Source organism: Pogoniulus pusillus, chromosome 8 (genome assembly GCF_015220805.1).
Source record: "Pogoniulus pusillus isolate bPogPus1 chromosome 8, bPogPus1.pri, whole genome shotgun sequence".
Classification (NCBI taxonomy): Eukaryota; Metazoa; Chordata; class Aves; order Piciformes; family Lybiidae; genus Pogoniulus; species Pogoniulus pusillus.
This window is the reverse complement of record NC_087271.1, coordinates 1,171,422-1,186,025: the sequence shown is the minus strand read 5'-3', so window position 1 is coordinate 1,186,025 and position 14,604 is coordinate 1,171,422. Positions and strand designations below refer to the sequence as shown.

At 53.7% G+C, this 14,604-nt stretch overlaps 1 protein-coding gene across 1 annotated transcript in view; it reads right to left on the bottom strand.

The window, feature by feature from the left end:
- Positions 1-4,311: 4,311 nt before the first annotated feature.
- Positions 4,312-14,604, bottom strand: part of C8A (complement C8 alpha chain) — a 29,999-nt gene continuing 19,706 nt past the window's right edge. Inside the window, exons 9-12 of the mRNA XM_064148244.1 lie at positions 10,770-10,898; positions 9,911-10,068; positions 7,051-7,273; positions 4,312-4,862 (exon numbers count right to left, since the gene is read on the bottom strand). Coding sequence (XP_064004314.1) covers positions 4,711-4,862; positions 7,051-7,273; positions 9,911-10,068; positions 10,770-10,898 — 662 coding nt within the window. The 3' untranslated portion in view covers positions 4,312-4,710. The remainder of the gene's footprint in view (positions 4,863-7,050; positions 7,274-9,910; positions 10,069-10,769; positions 10,899-14,604) is intronic.

Sequence of the window (14,604 nt, the reverse complement as noted above, 5' to 3'; positions counted from 1 at the left end):
TCCTCTGTGTAGCTGGGATGTCTTGTGGGTGAGAGAGGTTTGCGTTCTGGGTCATGGGTGCAGAGCTTACTGCTAATGTGATGTGTGGTAATCCTCAGAGCTTTCTAGAGAGGTGCCCTTGTGGCCAAGTGAGCCAATGGCTCAGCAACAAGAGAGTGGCCAGCAGCTCTAGGGAGGTTCTCCTGCCCCTCTACTCTGCCCTGGTGAGACAGTCTGGGGCTCCCCAGTTCAGCAGAGACACAGACCTGATGGAGAGAGTCGAGGAGAGAGCCAGGAGCATGACTGTGGGACTTGAGCATCTCCCCTGTGGAGAGAGGCTGAGAGCCCTGGGGCTGTTTAGGCTGGAGAGGAGAAGGCTGAGAGGAGATCTGAGCAATGGGTACAGATGTCTGAGGGGTGGGGGTCAGTGGCTGGAGCCAAGCTCTTTTTGGTGCTCAGCAGCAGTAAGCCAAGGAGCAAGAGCTAAGAGCTGCAAACTGGAGCAGAGAAGGTTTCAGCTCTACAGGAGGAGAAACTTCTTTGGTGTGAGGGTGCCAGAGTCCTGGAGCAGGCTGCCCAGAGAGGCTGTGGAGTCTCCTCTGGAGCCTTTCCAGGTCTGTCTGGATGTGTTCCTGTGTGATCTGTGTTAGATAGGATTGTCCTGCTCTGGCAGGGGGTTGGTCTTGATGATCTCCTTGGGTCTCTTCCAACCCCTGACATCCTGTGAGCCTTGTCTGCTCTTCTGTTAGCTGGCTTATCTGGAGTCTGCACCTTGCAACCTCAGGTATGCTGTCATCCATCATTAGCTCTTTTCTTTTGCCTGCTGGTTGCTCTCTGCCCCTCCTTTGTTAATAACCCAGTTTGCCTATCCTCATAAAAACACCTGATTGTGGTAGCACTTGGCCAAAGCGCTGCACATCCATCACCTGCTTCTGAGTCAGATCAACAAGGGCTCCTGGGAGATATGCACGAGGAATGAGCAGGGTAAGTAACTATGTCAAATGTATGTCAGTGTGCAAGGGGGGGAAATCCATTCACTGCAGCCAGGTGGAAGTGCAGTGCTTGACTGCAGCCTCTGAGCATTTAGGTTGAGTGCAGAACCTCCTTTTTTGCTTGCCTGTCTCATCTGGAGCAGCTCCCATGCTGGCCCCTTCAGCACAAGCTCTGTCAGCTTCCCTGACTGACACTGGCAATGTCTAATTGCTCATAATCTTCCTTCTCCCCTTATTTTTTTCCCCCAGATGTTCCAGGCTCCTCATTACAGTAAGGATGTGGAGGTGCTGGAATGAGTGCAGAGGAAAGCAGCAAAGCTGGGAGCCTGGAGAATAAATCTGATGAGAGACTGAGGGAGCTGAGCATTGTTAGCGTGGAACAGAGGAGACTGAGGGCAGAACTCACTGCTGTCTGAAAGGAGGTTGTGGAGAGGCTGCTGCTGGGCTCCTCTGCCAGGTAATAGCGATAGAACAAGAGGCAATGGCCTCAAGCTGTCACTGGGTGGGTTTAGACTGGACATGAGGAAGAATCTTTTCCCAGCAAGAGTGGTCAGGCTCTGGAATGAGCTGCTCAGGGAGGTGGTGGAGTTACCAGCCCTGAATGTGTTTAAAAGTCATCTGGGGATACATTTTAAGGGTGAAGTTTGTAGACACCAAGCTAGGAGCAGGTGTGGAGCTGTTGGAGGGTAGCAGAGCCCTGCAGAGGGACCTGGCCAGGCTGCATGGGTGGGCAGAGGCCAATGGGATGAGACTGAACAAGGCCAAGTGCAGGGTTCTACACTTTGGCCACAACAACCCCAAGCAGCACTAGAGGCTGGGGCCAGAGTGGCTGAGAGCAGCCAGGCAGAGAGGGCCCTGGGGGTGCTGGGAGAGAGTAGCTGAAGATGAGGCAGCAGTGCCCAGGTGGGCAGCAGAGCCAATGGCATCCTGGGCTGGCTCAGGAGCAGTGTGGGCAGCAGGACAAGGGAGGTTCTTCTGTGGAGAGAGACTGAGAGCCCTGGGGCTGTTTAGGCTGGAGAGGAGAAGGCTGAGAGAAGATCTGAGCAATGGGTACAGATGTCTGAGGGGTGGGGGTCAGTGGCTGGGGCCAAGCTCTTTTTGGGGCTCAGCAGCAATAAGCCAAGGAGCAGCAGCTACAAACTGGAGCAGAGAAGGTTTCAGCTCTACAGGAGGAGAAACTTCTTTGGTGTGAGGGTGCCAGAGCCCTGGAGCAGGCTGCCCAGAGAGGCTGTGGAGTCTCCTTCTCTGGAGACTTTGCAAACCCTCCTGGGTGCATCCCTGTGTGAGCTACCCTAGGGGATGCTGCCTTGGCAGGGGGTTGGACTGGATGATCTGTGGAAGTCACTTCCAGCTTCTAAGGTTCTGTGACTCCTCATTGAGGTTTCCACAGAGCAATTGCCTCTTGCTGGAGGTCACTTGGGGCTGCTGGGTTTCTTTCTTAGCCCAGCAGGAGCCTGCCTGTGGTTTCATTTTGGGAGCAGCAGTGAAACAAATGGTCCTTTGGCAAACATCTACACCCCTGAAAAGATGGGAGCAGGTCTTCAGGTAGCATAAATCAGCTGCAGCAGAGGAGTGACACTGATTTAGCTCAGCTAAGTGTAAGGCTCTAAATCACCACCAAGAGGCTGGTGGAAAAAAAACTCCAGCTGTTTCCAAGAGGCAGAGCTAAGGCTGAGCAATTTCTTTCCCTAAACCACAATCCCTTTCTGCTCCCTCTTTCCATTCCTGCATAGACAGAAGTGCTGCTTTGTGCTCTGGGGTTTTGTTGCTTTTCATAGAGCCTCATTCCTTTCTGGGCTTGTAGGCTGGTTTGGGCTTTTGCTCTGTGCCCGATGCCTTCCCTGCACCCCAGATTTTGGTGGCAGCTCATTAAGAAGAGGGAGCTGCAGGCTCTGGCTGCGGTCTCTGGACGCAGTTCAGTGCTCAGTGTATTCTTCTGCTGAGATTTACAGCTTACATCCCAAAAAAGCCTCTTAAATCAAGCAGCCTGTTAGCATGCTCTGGCTGCCTGGCAGATAAAATGCCTGCGTGCCAGCAGCCGATTCATCACCCCTCTTAAAGAGGAGTCGCTGAGTGGCTGCGCTCCAGCCTCTCCCTTCATTGTTTTGCTCGGTTCAGATTCTTCCTCACTTTGGGTTCACAGCTTGCAGTGATGCTTCAGCACCTTTAAGCTTAAGCATCCTCCTGTGCAGACCACCACCTGGCTTAGCTGTGAGGTGTGGAATCATAGAATGGCTCCAGTGGGAAAGGGCCTTGAAGATCTCCTAGTCCCAACCCTCCTGCCGTGGGCAGGGACACTGCCCTCTAGACCAGGTTGCTCAAAGCCTCATCCAGCCTGGCCTTAAATACTTCCAGGGGTGAAGCATCCATCATAGAATCATAGAATCAGGCAGGGTTGGAAGGGACCACAAGGATCAGCCAGTTCCAACCCCCCTGCCATGCCCAGGGACACCCTACCCTAGAGCAGCCTGACCACAGCCTTGTCCAGCCTGGCCTTAAACACCTCCAGCCATGGGGCCTCAGCCACCTCCCTGGGCAACCCATTCCAGCCTCTCACCTCTCTCCTGCTCAACAACTTCCTCCTCACCTACGTTCTGAACCTCCCCACCTCCAGCTTTGCTCCATTCCCCCCAGTCCTGTCACTGTCACACATCCCATCCCTGGGCAACCTGTTCCAGTGTCTCACTGCCTTCGTGGTGCAGAATTTGTTCCCCACATCCAACCTAAATCTGCTCTTCTCTAATTTCAAGCCACTGCCCCTCACCCTGGCATGACAGGTCTTTGGAAACAGCCCCTCTGCAGCTTTCCTGTGGGCCCTTTTCAGGTACCAGAAGGATGCTGTGAGTGCTCCCCAGAGCCTTCCCTTCTCCAGGCTAAACAAACCTCCACCTATCATAGAATCATGGAATCAACCAGGTTGGAAGAGACCTCGAAGGTCATCCAGGCCAACCTATCCCCCAGCCCTATCCAGTCAACTAGACCATGGTGCTAAGTGACTCATCAAGAGGGCTGCTGCAGCCCTCTGGCCATCTTTGTGGCCCTCCTTTGGGCTCTCTCCAGCAGATGCCTGTCTGCCTTGTGTTAGGAGCAGCAGAGCTGGATGCAGTACTGCAGGTGGAGTCTTAGAGGAGCAGAGTGGAAGGCCAGAAGGACCTCCCTCTGCCTGCTGGCCATGCAGCTCAGGGTACAGTTGGGTTTTAGTCCAGTTCTGGCAGTGCCAGCTCACAGAAGGTTCGTGGTGCCTGTGCAGTCAGCACCAACTGCAGCAAAGCATGGAGATCTTGAGCCTCTGAAGCAGCTTCCAAAGGCAGATGTACAAATTCCTGTGAGTTGAGCTCCCTTCTGTAAACAGCTTCAGGAACTTTATTTCATGGCCCAGGGCAGCTCCACACTCACTCAGCAGCAGAGCCACCCCTGTGGCTTCGCTGCTGCCTCCTGTGTCACTGCATGCTGGTGGGCTCTGAGGGGGCAGCCAGGTGTGGATGCAGGGGTTGGGATGAGTGCAGCAAATCCAGCCTGTTACCTGCTCTGGCAGGGCAGTTGGACTTGGTGATCCCCAGATGTGCCCCCCAGCCCCACCATTCCGTGGTGCCATGTGTTTGCCCAGGCTAGGCTCTCCGGTTCCTTCTCCCCAGCCTAATGCTGCTGCAGGACTGTGCTCAGAGTATTGGTCGCCCAGCCCCGAGTCCAAGCTGCTCTTGGGCGCAGAGCTGCGGGGAGTGGCGCTGCCTGGGGCTGTTCAGCAGGCTCTGCTCTGCAGGTCGCTGCCCACGCAGGGCTTCCCTCCTCCCCGTGGGGCAGGGTTGTCGCAGTGCCGGCGGCGCCGTGTGGTGCCCGCCTGGCAGGGGCTCCACGGTGCCCAGCAGCTCCAGTGCCCATCTATCTCACCACCTGTGAACACATGGAGAACAGAGGCAAAAGGGAAGTTTCTCGTCTCTGAAGTGCTCCCTCTGGGAGAGAGTGCTCTGCCCTCAGTGTCACCTGTGTTTGCCACAGCCCTGCCCAGTCATAACCTCCAGTGGTGGCCCCACTGGAGGTGTCTGGTTGTGATGGCTGCATACTGCCCAAAGTGGATTCAGACAAGGCAGAGAACAGTGCAATAATCATACAGTCATAAAAGCAACCAGGTTGGAAGAGAGCTCCAAGCTCACCCAGCCCAACCTAGCACCCAGCCCTGCCCAACCAACCAGACCATGGCACTAAGTGCCCCAACCAGGCTTTGCTTCAACACCTCCAGGCACAGCAACTCCACAACCTCCCTGGGCAACCTGTGCCAGTGTCTCACCACCCTCACTGTCAAGAACTTCCTAACATCCAGTTTCAATCTCCCTCTGCCACTTCAAACCCATTCCTCCTCATCCTCTCATTACCAGACCTTCTCAATAGTCCCTCCCCAGCCTTCCTCTAGCCCCCTTCAGATCCTGGAAGGCCACTCCAAGGTCTCCTCCAAGCCTTCTCTTCTCCAGCCTGCACAGCCTCAACTCTCTCAGCCTGTCCTCAGAGCAGAGCTGCTGCAGCCCTCTCAGCATCTTGGTGGCCTCCTCTGCACTGACTCTAACACTTCCATGTCCTGCTTGTGCTGGGGGCTCCAGAGCTGCACATCAGGGTGAGGGGTTTTGTCTCCCTGCCCATTTGGAAGGCTGCAGCTTGGCTTTCCTTTCCCACAGGGCAGTTCTCCCTGTGCCAGCTTCCTCAGCTCTGGTCAAGGCAGAGGGACCAAAGTGCCCTGGCTTCACAGAGGTGGTTTGAAAAGCCTGCCTGTCCCTTTGGTGATTTCAAGGCTATTTCACTGCAGTGCAGACTGAGTTGTCAAAGAGTGTTCGATACTATGGATTATGGCAGTGCTGCTGAGCGATGGGAGTGCTTGATGGCTGTCGTTTACTGTCTCCTTTTATTTACTCAGCTGGCCTTCATGCCTGGCTTGGACACTTCATTAATCCAGGCAGCACAAATGGATGTGTGTGCTCTGCCTGAGTGCTGCCTGGGAAGCTGGGTTTCCCTTCTCCTGCAGCGTGGTGCTGTTAAAGGAACCATGGCTTTGGTCTTCACTGATTTTTGCAACTAGGAAATGAGGACCTAGGGCTCAACCATGAGCTGGAAGTGTGTCTGTCCCCACCACTGCAAAAAGCAGGGAGTACAGGGGTTGGGGCGGCTGCTTTTGGGCCAGGTCCTGAGCTTTCCAAGCTCCACATCTGAGGCAGATTGCTTGGACCTGGAGGCACCTCAAAGGACATGAGATTTTAAAAGAAACCTACTGTGCAGTCACTGAGAGCAGTGCTTGGGAGTTCAGCTTCTTTAACACTCCACCCAGCTCTGCTCCAACTTTCACTCTCACCACAGCTTTGATTTTCCTCTGGTGAGACCCCACGAGCACATGGGTTATGAGCTGTGAGTTACAGGCACACAACTGAAGGCTTGGAGTTCTGCCTGGCAGAGGCAGAGGTGGTGGAGTCTATCTCTAGAATCATTCACAACCCACCTGGACACCATCCTGTGCAACCTGCCCTAGGTGGCCCTGCTCTGGCAAGAGGGGGTTGGATTTGGTGACAGAGCTGATGAGAGGCCTGGAGCACAGCCCTGTGAGGAGAGGCTGAGGGAGCTGGGGGTGTGCAGCCTGCAGCAGAGGAGGCTCAGGGCAGAGCTCATTGCTGTCTGCAGCTCCCTGCAGGGAGGCTGTAGCCAGGTGGGGTTGGGCTCTGCTGCCAGGCACCCAGCAACAGAAGAAGGGGACGCAGTCTGGAGTTGTGCCAGGGCAGGCCTAGGCTGGATGTGAGGAGGAAGTTGTTGTCAGAGAGAGTGATTGGCATTGGAATGGGCTGCCCAGGGAGGTGGTGGAGTGGCTGTGCCTGGAGGTGTTGAAGCCAAGGCTGGCTGGGGCACTTAGTGCCATGGTCTGGTTGGTTGGGCAGGGCTGGGTGCTAGGTTAGGCTGGCTTAGCTTGGAGGTCCCCTCCAACCTGGTTGATGCTGTGATCTCTAGAGAGAGAGGATTTGGACTCTCACACCTTCCAACCACTACCACTGGGTGATTGTGTGCTGCCTTTCAGCCTTTGCGCTGCGGGTGCCTGCTGGGCTCCTACCTCTGCGTGTAGCCTGCTCGCAGGCAGGGCCCCTGTAGCCTGGCTGGCACTGGCAGGAGCAGGTGCTCCCCACCAGCAGGGCTTCGCCGTTGTTCTGGCAGTGCTTGCAGCGGCAGGGGCTGAACTCCAGCAGGTACTCCTCCAGGGCTCGCTTCAGGTTGCGCCATTTGGTGTCCACGCTGCCGAGGTTGCTCCTGCGGATGAGTTCGTGGATGGGCTGCAGCTGTGTAGGGTGGAGAAGAGCAGCACAGAGACCACTTCAGCTGGGCATCAACTGAGGTGCTACTGTGCCATGCTCCTGGAGCTGTGGCATTGCTACATCACCCTGGGGCTCAGAGGAGGAGGAAAGGTCATTTCTCTTCCTTGCCAGCTCTGTGTTTGCCATGCAGATGTGTTACCATGGCTGAGGGGCCACAGTGAGAGACCTTCCTTTGCTCAGGGGTTTGTGTGGGATTGGCTTCTCTGGACATAGAATCACAGAGTGCTTTAGGTTGGAAGGGACCCCAAGGATCATTCATCTTGTCCTTTTAAACCAAACTAGGTTTTGGTAGGAGCTTTGGGCAGGGAATATCATTAAAACTTAATGCCAGCCTCCCAGTAATGGTCACCAGACTATGAAGCTTAAGTGCTGGGCATGGAGGATTTTACCTTTAGGTAGAGTGAAATAATGCTGAGCCATCTCCAGCTGTGAGGCCATTAAATGCTCATAGCATTTCCAGTAGTGAAATCCACTTCCCAAGCACTGATTGGTGAAAATAGCCCAGGCTGGGCAGCTGGGATTGCAGCTTGGGCAGCTGGGATTGCAGCTTGGGCAGCTGGGCTTGCAACTTGGGCAACTGGGATTGCAACTGGGGCAATGGGAGTTACAGCTTGTCCAACTGGCTGTTACTGTTCAATGAGATGTTAGAGCTGAAAGCTCAGGGCTGGTCCAAGGACACCTATCTGCTTCTGCCCATCCCGGCTGGGAAACCAGTCCTGGAGAGGAGCTGGGCATCGTCTCATTGCACAAGGCAGGCTGTGTGGGGAGGCTCAGCTGGGTTTTGGGAAGAGCTGTTGGGCAAATTTGCACAAGCCTGTTTATCAAACGAGAGGGAGCTGCAGATAAGAGCTGCTGAAGCAGACGTGGGCGCTTATCGGCAGCGGTGGTTGCACAGCGACTGCTGAGCTCCCGAGCAGCCAACAGAGAGGTCAGCTCGTGGCTTACTGGAAAACAGCAACGAGGTTTGCCCAGGACTGATGGGAACTTGTGCAGAGAAGTCAATAACCTGCAGCAGGAGCTGAAAGTGCTTCCAGCGTTATCAGAGCTCTCTGCTGCTGGTGATGCCCAGGAAGGTTTGCAGAGTCTCTCTTGCCCTGCCAATAATGCAGAGAATTCCTGATTCCATTCTCTCTTGTCTCACCCTCTCCCAGAGCCAGGAGTGGGGCTGCTTTCAAGTGGAGATGAGAGACATGGAAGCAGCAGCCTGTCCCTGCTGTGCCCAGGGTCCGTGCCCTATACCCCGCAGCCCTCCTGGAGCATGCTGTCAATCCTAGCATCTCAGGGCAGAGCTGAGGAGGTGTGCCCAGCTCCTTACCTCTCTGTGATCTCTCACCCTGGGTTATTGGCTTGCAGGATTGCTCCTGTCTCTTCACCATCAGAGTGGTGAGAGCCTGGAATGGGCTGCCCAGGTTGAGGCCCCATCCCTGGAGGTGTTTAAGGCCAGGCTGGATGAGGCTGTGTGCAGCCTGCTCTAGGGTAGGGTGTCCCTGGGCATGGCAGGAGGGCTGGTACTGGCTGCTCCTTGTGGTCCCTTCCAACCCTGACTGATTCTGTGATTCTATGATTTTCATCCCCGCCACGTGCACTCATCTCCTCCCCATCTCTGCAGCTCTGTAGCTTCAGAGTTCAGTAAGCTTTCTATTTTATAGGGCATCTGATCAAACAAAAGGGAGGAGCAGAGGCTGGTGATGTTTGTGACCATGGACCCTCTTTCTTGGGCATGGAGGAAGAACCCACCTCAGGACCCACCTGACGAAGCAGCCAGGAGCTGAAGCACTCCAGCTGTGCACAGCCACCGTGAGCATAGCCACTGCAGCTCTGAGGCAGGTGAGCAGCCTGTGGGTCCTGGGGGAGTCTGTGCAGTGCCTTTTGTCTGTGCAGTGCCTTTTCGGGGGGGGGGGGGGGGGGCAACACTCCATCCTCCCAGCCCTCTGTGAGTCTGCAGTGCCTCTGCTGGGGGGGGCAACACTCCATCCTCCCAGCCCTCTGTGAGTCTGCAGTGCCTCTGCTGGAGGGGGCAACACTCCATCCTCCCAGCCCTTTGTGAGTCTGCAGTGCCTCTGCTGGAGGGGGCAACACTCCATCCTCCCAGCCCTTTGTGAGTCTGCAGTGCCTCTGCTGGGGGGGGCAACACTCCATCCTCCCAGCCCTTTGTGAGTCTGCAGTGCCTCTGCTGGGGGGGGCAACACTGCATCCTCCCAGCCCTTTGTGAGTCTGCAGTGCCTCTGCTGGGGGGGGCAACACTCCATCCTCCTAGCCCTTTGAGTCCCCCAACGACACAGGAGGGTGGACAGCATGGAGAAGAATCATAGGGATGAATGCAACTCCAGAGAGCCGTTCCTGGGGGAGCTGTCTGGGGACACATCAAAAACTTAACTCAGCACTAATCTGGCATTAGGCTCCTTGTCTGTCTCCCTGTGGCTGCAGTCAGGGGGAGATGTACTCCCCATTGTGCAGTGAAGAAGAGGTTAGCAGCTCAGTGGCCCATTACATTTAATCTTGTTCTGTGATGGGATCACAATGAAAATGTGAAATGATCTGCTCGACTACACTTTGATTCCTTGCAGGGGCAGAGTTTCTTCAGCTGCAGAGAAGCCTTACCTCAAAATCAATAACAGCAGGATTATATTTTAATGACCTTCCCCAGCCACGGTACAGATTGCTGTTCCAGCTGCTCAAGAGCCCTCCACTGTAGCTGGTATCTCCACCTCTGACCCGGGGAATGACGTCTTCCACTAAGGCATTGTGGCTCTGCTCATCTGAGAAGTGCAATCACAGCCCTGTTGTTAATTGCCATTTCCACACCTGCACTAGAAACTGCTTAACCACGGGCTCACAGAACGTCACACAGCGTCTGTCAGGCTGTGCTTTCACCCACTCTCAGTGGCAAGAGCTTCTGCCTTATGTCCAGCCTAAATCTCCACTGCTCCAGCTCAACCCAGTGCCCCTCACCCTGTCACCACAAGCCCCTCTGAACAGTGCTGAGTAGAGCATCCCAAATGCTCTGAGGTGGTGGGACCTGCAGAGCCTGCATGCCTCTGAGCCTTGCTTTCTGGTTAGCATGTGGGCAGTAGCTCACACAGTCTGTAACTGGTGAAGTGGTTTACTTACTGGGGCTTCCCAGCCCCTTTGAGTGCTTTTTGTAGTTGGTTTTAACTTCTCCAACAGTGACCATGTTGCCTTTGTCTGTCATGGCTGTAGGCACCGCAGCCTCCCAGCCCCACACTGCCTCTCTTTACCTGTGCTTCTCATCCAGGCATTGCTACCTTAACTCCTACTCTCTCAAGAGCAATTAGTGTGCCTGGAGACTTGCACCCCCCCAGCTAAGCCTGAGCCGTGGTTGATTGGCACTAGAGCTGCCTTCTTCACAGCCTTCCATCACCCTACTTGTAACTGTGTGACCAAGTGACCAAAAGAAGCCCCCAGGGTACATTAAGAGCCACCTGCCCTGCTACCATACCTTTTTCCAGGAGCTTTTCCTTCGTGCAGAAGGAGCCTGACACAGATGGTCCCAGACTCAACAGGTTCACCGAGGTTGAAAGGCCAAGTGACAGGCCAAAGCAGGCACTTATCTCCTCAGCACTCACATCTGCAAAGCAGGAAGGAAATGGCTAAGGTCAGTGACTCACAGGGAGTGGTAGGGGTTACTTTTCTGCACTGCTGGGTTTTTTTCCCCCCATCAGTGAAGAAAATGGTTTATAAAATATTTCCCTATTTATTTTTTGGCTTGTTTTGGTTTTTTTTTTCACCTGTCCTTGCAGAAAATACTGGGTGATTTGCATGGCCTGTTTGTCCCAAAGTCAGGAGCTCTTCTGGGCAGAGGACAGCCTTTAGTCCCACAGTGGAAAAGGCAGTGTTTTGGTGGGGTCTGTTGGCGAAGAGGTGAGTAGGAAATTGGCCTCAATGTAAAAACTGCTGCCATAGAAAGTGTTAGAACTAAGTGAAATACTTAACATTGAGGCTTCAGGCAGCTGTTTCCTTGCATTGCTGTCTGCAGCTACCTGAAGGGAGGGGGAGAGATGTTGAGGTGCTCGAATGTGTCCAGCAGAGGGCGACAAAGCTGGGGAGGGGCCTGGAGCACAGCCCTGTGAGGAGAGGCTGAGGGAGCTGGGGGGGTGCAGCCTGCAGCAGAGGAGGCTCAGGGCAGAGCTGAAATTGTCCTCAATGCAAAAATTACTTCCTCAGAAAGTATTAGAACTAAGTAAAATGCTTAGCATGAGGCTTCAGGCAAGTGTTTCCTTGCATTGCTGTCTGCAGCTGGCTGAAGGGAGGCTGTAGCCAGGTGGGGTTGGGCTCTTCTCCCAGGCAAGCAGCAACAGAACAAGGGGACACAGTCTCAAGCTGTGCTGGGGGAGGTCTAGGCTGGATGCTAGGATGAAGTTGTTGTCAGAGAGAGTGATTGGCATTGGAATGGGCTGCCCAGGGAGGTGGTGGAGTGGCTGTGCCTGGAGGTGTTGAAGCCAAGCCTGGCTGGGGCACTTAGTGCCATGGTCTGGTTGGTTGGGCAGGGCTGGGTGCTAGGTTGGGCTGGGTGATTTTGGAGCTCTCTTCCAACCTGGCTGGGAACAGCAGCTGAAGTCAGTAGGTCCTCACTGGTTTTCCTAACCTCAGGCTCTGACCTGTGCATTTGTGCCTTAAGTAGGATTTCAGGCAGCGACTTGCACGAGGTCTGCCTGCTGCACGCTCCAAGGTCTGCTGCTGCTTGCTGCCTGCTGCAGGGCTGCTGCTGCCAGCACCACCACATACATCATGAAAATATGGAACTGGAGAGCCATGAAGTGACTGCAGAGGGGAGAAGGGAACTAATGAGGTGGGTTCACACAGGTAAGCAAGGTGCATATTTCACACAGCCTGGGTTTATCTACGCACGTCAGCCTGCTGCAGATGTAAGGCTGTCTTCTGTAGTAGTTAACAACTCCACTGATTTCAGTGACTACAGGTGGTGTAAGTAGTAGGCAACTCTTACATTGCTCTTCATGTCAGAAGACCTTAAAGTGTTTTACAAAGCAGCCTGACAATCAATACCATGGTATTGAAAGGGCGGCACAGAGGTCAGCAGGATTTGTGCATTGTGGCTTAAAGGTCTAAAGACTAAATCACAGAATCATTTGGGTTGGGAAAGGCCTTCATGTTGATCAAGTCTAACCATTAACCCAACTCTGCTAGGTCACCACTAAACCATGTCTCTAAGCACAGTGTCTGCAAGCTCCTGCTGGCCCTCTGGACAAGTCCCAGTGCCAAGCCATTTTCTGTGGGACTGCCTCAACCCAGCACTGGGGAGCAGGATCATGGCTTGCTAGTGTTCAAAGTCCTGGTGGAACACCATAAGCTCTGGATTTGTTTCCTTTCACATGCCCTACAAGAGAGCAAGTTGAGGGCATGGGTCACAGAGCAATAGAATCATAGAATCAGAAGACAGAATCACAGAAGGTAGAATCACAGAATGATAGAACCACAGAAAGATAGAATCACAGAATGATAGAATCACAGAATGATAGAATCACAGAATAAGAGCATCACAGAAGGTAGAATCACAGAAGATAGAATCACAGAATAAGAGCATCAGAGAAGATGGAGTCACCAAAGATGGAGTCATAGAAATGGAGTGGAAGGTAGAATCACAGAATGATAGAATCACAGAATGGTCTGGGTTGGAAGGCACCTCCATAGGTCATCCAGTCCAACCCCCTCTACAGTCGGCATGGACACCCTCACCTAGATCAGGCTGCCCAGAGCCCTCTTGAGCCTCACTTGGAGTGTCTCCAGGAATGGGGCTCCAGCCACTTCTCTGGACAAGCTGTTCCAGTGTCCCACTACCCTCGTGGTAAAGAACTTGTTCTTCTTCTTGGCTTGGTGGGCCCCTACTGGCTGAGGCACTCAGCATCCTGAGCAAGGCTCTGAGAGTCCTAGATTCAAACTGGTGAGAGCTGAAGCATGCTCAAGACTTCAAGGGGAATTCCATCCCCTTGCAAAACTGGGCCCTTGAGGAAGATTAAATGTGTAGCACTCAATTACTTGTACTAAACAGTTCAACAGTTGTAAACACAGTGGGTAAAGTTCATTCACCCAAAGCACCATGAGTGATGGCTTCTCTTGGTGGTGGAGTGCCATAAAATCCCACTCGAGGAGCACCCTGATTAATTGCTCCTCCACGCTTCCCGCTGAGTAATTGCGCTCAGCCGGGCTGCGCCGGTGCAGGCCCTCCTTGGGTGCAGCCAAGATCGGGGCCCTGATAAATGCCAAGTGGTTAACCCTGCAAAAGGCTGGCCACAGAACATGTTGGCACTGAAAATGTAATGCTCTGATCCTCGTGGGTTGGTGTTCTTTTGGGCTTGGCTTTCTTTCCCCCCGTCCCCGTGCTGTAATTTGTGCTAGTGGAGTGCTCAGATTTACCGCCGCGCTTGGAATTAATCAGAGCAGATGAAGACTCTTTCTAATTTACTCCTCTGCATAATGCTTCTCCCATAAATGTTCTCCTAATGTGGGAAGGCATTAGGCTGGGTTCCTGCTAAATAATAGAACCATCACAATCTATTTTAAAAACAAGTAATGAACAATATTGATGGCAGAGCACCGAGGGACCTGCTTCTGACACGCGCATTGATTTCACTCCTGGCAGCGTCCATGCAAGCCCTTGCAGCCTGAAAGCTGGAGCTGGCTCTGGGCAGCAGAAATGCAGCTCTGCACTGGGCAGCTCTGGTCTGTTCCTGGCTGTATAAACATAGAAGGTGACTTAGTTTCAAAATGAAGGGTTCCTAGTTGCTTTAAGTCCAGCTCATGGGAGTGCTGATGGACAAGAAGCTGGACGTGAGCAGACAGTGTGAGCTCATAGAAGTTCATAGAATCAACCAGGTGCAGCCCAGGAGGCTAATCACATGCTGGACTGCATCAGAAGTAGCAGAGAGGGGATTCTGCAGCTTCACTCTGCTCTGGGGAGACCTCAGCTGAAGCACTGCCTCCAGCTCTGGGGCCCTCAACACAGGAAGGACATGGACTTCATGGAGTGGGTCCAGAGAGGGTGATGAAAGTGATCAGAAGGTTGAAGCACCTCTGCTGCAAGGACAGAGTGAGGGAGCTGGAGGTGTTCAGCCTGGAGAAGAAAAGGCTCCAGGGCAACCTAACAAGAGGCCTTCCAGTACCTGAAGGGGGTCTACAAGAGGGCTGCAGAGGGATGGTTTCCAAAGCCTTCACTTCATTTTCTCAGCCATGTAGAAAGTTGAACAAGAATGGGAGAAAACCAGTGAAAACTCCTAGTTCCAGCTTATCCTGGCAACAATAAGATCTGTCTGAATCCA